We start from the raw sequence: 6,451 nt of genomic DNA, 5'->3' as shown, positions 1-6,451 counted from the left end.
CACACAATCAGTGTAAACGTTTATTGTTGTCATCTTCCGCGCAACTGAACCACTTCCGATTCGGTCGAATTCTTGCCTCGGTACACATACGGTACAAACCTACCCCGGAGCAAACATATCTGCCGACAGCTAGATATCAACAATATCAATCAATTCGCTTACGGCTGAGCTGCTCGTTAGTAGGAAAAATAATTGAGGGTGTACTGATGGTGGCTCACTGTCAATTACGCAATCAGCACAGAGCAACGGTAGCGAAGGAAGAGCGCACACTACAGGACCCAACGAATACTTACCACTGGAATGCCATGTTGAACGTTACTATCTTTTCCCGCTTACAGATGATGTCATCACGATGGATTTTAGGTCAAACGTGGCGGTAGCATTTTTAAACGAATCCATAACGAAAATTATTAAATCTCTTTATTAGAAACGTTCTCCATTGGCAACCGGGCAGATGAACAGAGCGAAAACTTTACAAGCTTAACGTTAGTAAATACTCCAACAGGAATTTGTGGCCCGTTTAGCTTCCGCAAAATTCAGACAGATGGAAGCTAACACCTCATGTAACGTACCTGCTTTGAAATTGGCTACACTGCCCGGGACCGACCCTAACGATCTATGGTCCGAGCTTACGCTGCACCCTATGCGTGGGCATCCCATTGTATTTCACTATTCGATATCACGTTCGACTTCTAATCGCTATATGTACAGATTTTGTCGCTTCCTTCACATGGTGTAGCACCGATGGTAACGAAAAGTCATGCAACTTATAAAGCCATTTCAACCGGGTGTACATTTGAAACGAGCTGACAACCATACGGACGATCTGCGTTACCTTGCGTGCGTTACTGCCGCGGCATCGGCAACAAGTAGAGCGGCGCTCGGTACGGTGCGGCTACTCTGTGGCGAACGGAGCGATGCGTTTCGCTGGAATCAATCCGGAACTGTGGTACAACGCACAACGAGCACCAGCAAGCTACGGGGCACGGGTGTATGCGGCCCGAACGGAGGGATTGATTAGCATCGAAACTCATCGTTGGGCTCAAGATGGTCTCCATTTGCCATCGGTAGCGAACGGACACGAGTCCGACGGCTCCACTTGTGCCTGGCTGCGCAACGGCAGGCACGTTTGAATGAAGCGTTGATTGGCTTGGCAGACACGCGGTTTGCATAACGTTAGGCGCTTTCGTTTCAGCATTCATTAACACTGGAGCAGAGATGTTCCTGCTCCTGGTTTTCGTTCGATCCGCACAGCTTCTGCTGCTCTTCGTCGTTGTCTGTAAGTACCTCGGATTGATTGACCCAATGGCTTGGACGGTGCTGGTGAAGGAAAGACAAAAAAACAAAACAAATACGTAAAGGTGAAACAATTGCCAGTACAGTCGGACGGACCTAGTCCATCAGTTGGAAATCATCAATTCGAATGACTTCATACAGAAAATAAGTTTAGGGAAAGAGCGTAGTCGAATGATTGCTGTGGTGAAAGCTGAACAAACATTGTGTTGAAAGGATAGGAAAACAGATAGGAAAGACGGAATAAGGTTTTGCAGAGCGATTGCCTAAAAAGCTCTATTTACTCGATATATTCAAGTAGATCAAATTAAACTCTTAAAAAAACCCTACGCTTTGTCTTGCGTTCTAACTCGAACATCAATATCACTTGACAATTTTGAGGTTATTTATGGTTCTGCCGTAGACTCTATACGTGAATTGAAACCCATAAATTATTAACATGTTAACGTTCAAAGCTCATTCTTCATCCTGGATCATGGAATTACATCATCGTAGCGTACAACTGAAAATAATGCAGAAATGTAAAACATTTATAGGAAATTACACCAGCAAATTGGTTTTGCAAATGGTTCGAACTTCCAATAAACATAGCCAACATTACAAACATGGTAGAAAGAACAAAGGAATTCAATTTGATCTATTAAATTCCTTTTGTGCTATTTTCATTGAAATGCGCATAAAATAATCGCATATTTGGTACTTCAATATACCTTCCTTTATCTAAGTGTGTTTTCCATCCAGCATTGAGTGTTCTTACACGGCAAATTGCAATAGGCATAGAGCTTTTCTTTGTGTTTGTAAATAAAAATATATATAAAATTGTAAAAATAGTAAGATTAAAAGTTCCCTTCAATAAAAAGTCAGAAGATCTAAAAAATATTCTTCTATTTACAATAATCAAGCAAATAATGGCGCTATATACATAACATGTGGAAATTAGCGTATCAGTTTGATAGTAGAGACAACAATTCAGACATTATGCCCAAAATGAAGCAGTAATAAGATCAGTAAAAAATTACAAAATATAGCGATCTACGAGACAAAACAGTTTGAAGAGCAACACCGAAAGCAGCAGACACACGAGCGTGTAAAAAGGGAAAGGCATTAGTGGAGGATGGAAAGCAGCAGTGGCACTTGGGAAAGGTGGGTTTGGCAAACCTCCTCTACCCGCTATTTCGGACCTCTACCGTCCACCGGTGATCAGTGTCGGGAGTCAGGATCAGGACATCAGCTCGGTCAGCTCAGTGTGGTCACCGTTCTCGGTGATGCCCGATTCGTGCAGCATTGCTGCGGCATGTCGATCATGGCGCACCTGCGTTAGTTCTGGCAGTGTTCGGTCCTCGCGTACACCGTCGGTCCCAGCTCTATCAGCTCGCGTTCGCCCGACGGTGGCGGCTGCACCGTTCGCTCGGCTTCCGTTCGAGTGCCCGCCCGATCCGACCGGGCCGCCCGACGACGTACGGCAGAGCAGTTCGTTGAACTCTTTCCGAAAATTGTCATTCAACCAGCCGTACAGCAGCGGGTTTGAGCAGGCCGAGCTCATGCCAGCCATGTGACAGATCGCGTACGCCACCATAATGTCTTGCGTGATGGCATGCACGTACAGATCGGCGAACAGGTTGAACAGGTTCAGCGGCAGCCAGGAAACGCCAAAGATCAGAGCGATACTGATCAGCAGGTAGTTGGTCCGCTGCATCCTTCGGCCGCGTTCCCGCTCCCGGACCGGTTTCGCCTCGCCCGGTTTCCCGCTCGTGCCGACCACCAGTCGGTGCTTGAGCTTTAGGTAGATGCGCAGATACGCCACCGAAACGATCAGAATCGGTAGCACGTACTGCACGCAGAGTGTGAACGCCGAATAGTACACGCGGCCGTACGCGATTGGCCAGTCCTCGATACAGTACGACACATACTCTATGCCGAGGCTCGGCAGATTAACGTCGTAGTGGATCAGCTGTCGGGTGATGAACATCGGCGAGGCCAACACTATCGAGATGATCCAGATGCCGGTCAGGATGGCGATGGCACCCATCAGCTGGAGGCTGTCGCGCGTGGGATAAACAATTACCTAAAGGGATTGGAATCGCCCGACACAGTTAAGAAGTGGCTGCATATTAACCCGATGGCGTTATCATACTCACTTGGTACCTATCTAATGCAATGGCGGTAATGGAGATGGTCGATACGAAGATACTCGTGGCCTGTAGCGTACCGATGGATTTGCACAAAAATGGCAACCGGCCCATCGGCCAGTACTTGGTAAGGATTTCCACCAGTGTCAATGGCATTGTCACTAGGCACAGCAGTAGGTCTGTAACAAAAACAACGACGGAATAAATTAGGCGGTTAGGCGGTATAAATTATATTTTATTTTGTGAATAATAAGCTCATTAATGGGCATGCCGAGTACATAATAAAACATCCGCTCGATGGAATTTCAATCGCGCTGTAATCACCAAACCGATAGGATTATTATTCATGCTTCGAAAAGGATACTAGAAGGTTCCATTCCATTTAAGCAATAAATAATAAATGTAACTGATTCAGTATTGTTAGAAAAACATAATTACAGCTCTATACATTCTGCCATGTACCGGTAACTGTGCACCAACCGCTAACGTTAATGAATTGTGATAATTGTACAACTTATTCCAAGACACGGAAACTCTCCAAGGCCCAGCAAACGATGGTGGCAGAACTTTACAAGCTGAACCCAGCCACGCTTGACGCCATTTTACATCGGTTGATTGTAATGATTTGGGAACTATAGGAACTAGCGGAGGAGTGAGAGCTGGTATCCATGCATCCAGTGTTCAAAAAGCGCGATAAACTAAGTTGTGCCCGCTTCCGAGCCATAACCGTTCCACATGCCGCTCACAAGGCTCTGTTTCGAATTCTGTATTGTACAGTTGCGCCCCTTGTTGGAGACATATCCATCGCCGACTAAATCTTCACTTGGGAATGTCGGTAGCATCAGGCCCTTACGCACGATCTATTGATTGTCTTCAAGGCGGTCTACGATACCATAGGTTCTCCCGATTCCTTACGAAGCTGGAGCGGCTGTAAAGGGCCGCGATGTATGTAGTGTAGAGCAGCGTGAAAGTCTCGAACATGCTGTCGGTACCGGTCGAATCTTACTGGGGACTGAGGTAGGAAGACAAACTCTATTGTTTTCTATTTCACACAGCGCTTCGAAAAGTTCTAACTTTGTACTAAAATTCGTATAATTCCCTGAACAACGAATTCCCGCAGTGCATTGAGATGGGAAATTATGGTTATTATGGACAAGAATCCTCGATTCAAAATATGAGATGCAGTATATTTCGCACTCTGATATCTCCGGAAAGACGTATGACGTAGGCCTTGACTCTTGGACGATTCGATTATCCTGGACCGAGTTTCTTGGAAACGGATTGGAAACTTGCCCATGTCTGCACGACGTGCTCTAAGTTGACTAAGAATTAAGAATTCTAACTAAAAGACGTAGAATGCCCAGAAATAAGTATTTTCAGCTACGATATACGAAATTTCTAGAGGCTAGAAATATCTAGAACCTGTAACTAGAATTCAATGTGCAAGCGTTGATTTGAAAATTAAAGCTATAACTTTGTTTGCAGGTTCAATGTTTATTTATGTTTTGTCGTAATAAAATATTGCCTAACAAGCATGTATTGCTGTAAACGGAAATGATTGCTTACATTCGTACGAGATATAACTTACACGAGCAAACATATCTTTGAAATGTAGCTAAGGTTCTTGGAAAAAGCTCTTATAGCACCGTAGGCACTGAAGCTCAGAATTTATACACTTATTTCCAGCGTAAAGCCTTCCACCCCAACCTATCCATCGATTGGCGATACGGCGGCTTAACGGTTCGGTATCAAATTTACCATCCGTTCCTTCACCGACCGAAAAAGGCGGCAATACATTCGACTACAAATAGAACGAAGAAACCTTGAGCCAGCAAGCCGGCATAACGTTCCAGCACCATTTGCATATTTTCGAATGGAAATGTAGGCAATTTTCTTCGAATGTGTACGCTGCCGTCGTGGCAATCGAATTTCAAAATTCTCATCAGCAAAAACAAAACACAGTGCAATCTAGAAAACCTTCATGTTAAAACCTACCGGAAACGGCCAAATTCACGATGAACATGTTGCGGGCCGTTCGCATCTGCGGTTTCCGGGCGACGGCCAGCACGACCAGACTGTTACCCGTCGCACCGAACACGATCAAGGTACCGTACATGACGATCAGGATGTGATACCAAGGGTCGGCCACCTTCCGGTTGTTGCTGTATTGCTCGATAAGCCCCTGCCGTATGTTGGAGCTGAACGTTGTCATATTGTCGAGCGTGAGATTGAACCGGGTCAGCACGGATTCCATGGCGGATGGGTTGTTTTGTTCTACTGTCTACGGATGGTTGTGAATGTGTTGCGTGTGTGATTTATTATGATGTTTTTTTTTTCGCCCTTCAGCGCTTTAGGTTTTGCAATCCGTGCACGACGATACACGACCGGTTGGTGCGCTATAGATAATCCCGATTGAGATGAAGGATAATACGCATTACCATATCAACGGTCGCAAATAGGAACGGTTTTGCGTACATCTCGTTGATAAACCGTTGACCGAAAGTGATTGGTTTCGAAATCGGAACATGGTTCTGAAATGGAAAAAAAAACAAAGGACATTCGTTAAACAAAGCGGCATATAAATGTAAATTGTGGTAATGCTATTATTCAGTCTGTAGCACTGTAACTACATGCAACATAAATGTAATATGTAAATGTAACATTTTTCCCAACCGCTCATCAAACAATCTACTGCTGTATTAAATATAAAAGCGGAACAACATATCTGTCTACCAGTTCTTAGCAATTTATTTAAATGGACAACATTTGGCATGGATTCTAGTTATATGTTGAGCTGTCACGGTGTTGTAAACCCTGTCATGAAATGTATGTTCATTGTACTGCACCAAAGACTACAATAATGAATATGAATTTATTCTGTTCAGTTCAGTAGTTCAGTTGAATCATTTGCGATTGGAAAGCTGAATGTTAATTTCCAGATGTCAATTCCACATCAATCACACTTGCATACGCTCTCAGTAATACGAAACATGACAACAAGAGTCAAAAGTCCAGTCCCAGTCAATTGA

At 44.4% G+C, this 6,451-nt stretch overlaps 1 protein-coding gene across 1 annotated transcript; it reads right to left on the bottom strand.

Moving 5' to 3' along the window:
• Positions 1-458: 458 nt before the first annotated feature.
• LOC128310563 (neuropeptide F receptor) lies at positions 459-5,676 on the bottom strand. The gene is made up of 4 exons (XM_053047235.1): positions 5,418-5,676; positions 3,432-3,601; positions 2,606-3,358; positions 459-1,320 (listed from the first exon to the last, which is right to left on the bottom strand). Exons 1-4 carry the CDS (start codon positions 5,674-5,676, stop codon positions 1,192-1,194), a joined length of 1,311 nt encoding a protein of 436 aa, XP_052903195.1. The 3' UTR covers positions 459-1,191.
• Positions 5,677-6,451: the final 775 nt, after the last annotated feature.

This window comes from Anopheles moucheti, chromosome 2, assembly GCF_943734755.1.
Source record: "Anopheles moucheti chromosome 2, idAnoMoucSN_F20_07, whole genome shotgun sequence".
Classification (NCBI taxonomy): Eukaryota; Metazoa; Arthropoda; class Insecta; order Diptera; family Culicidae; genus Anopheles; species Anopheles moucheti.
This window is presented reverse-complemented; position numbering and strand designations above follow the sequence as displayed.

Bases quoted from the DNA above. Each gene is read 5' to 3' on its own strand.
- LOC128310563 (XM_053047235.1), bottom strand. From the start codon at position 5,676: ATGGAATCCGTGCTGACCCGGTTCAATCTCACGCTCGACAATATGACA. The intron at 3,602-5,417 runs GTAGGTTTTAAC...TTTTTGTTACAG, and splicing joins CGTGAATTTGGCCGTTTCCG to ACCTACTGCTGTGCCTAGTG. The intron at 3,359-3,431 runs GTGAGTATGATA...CAATCCCTTTAG, and splicing joins TTGCATTAGATAGGTACCAA to GTAATTGTTTATCCCACGCG.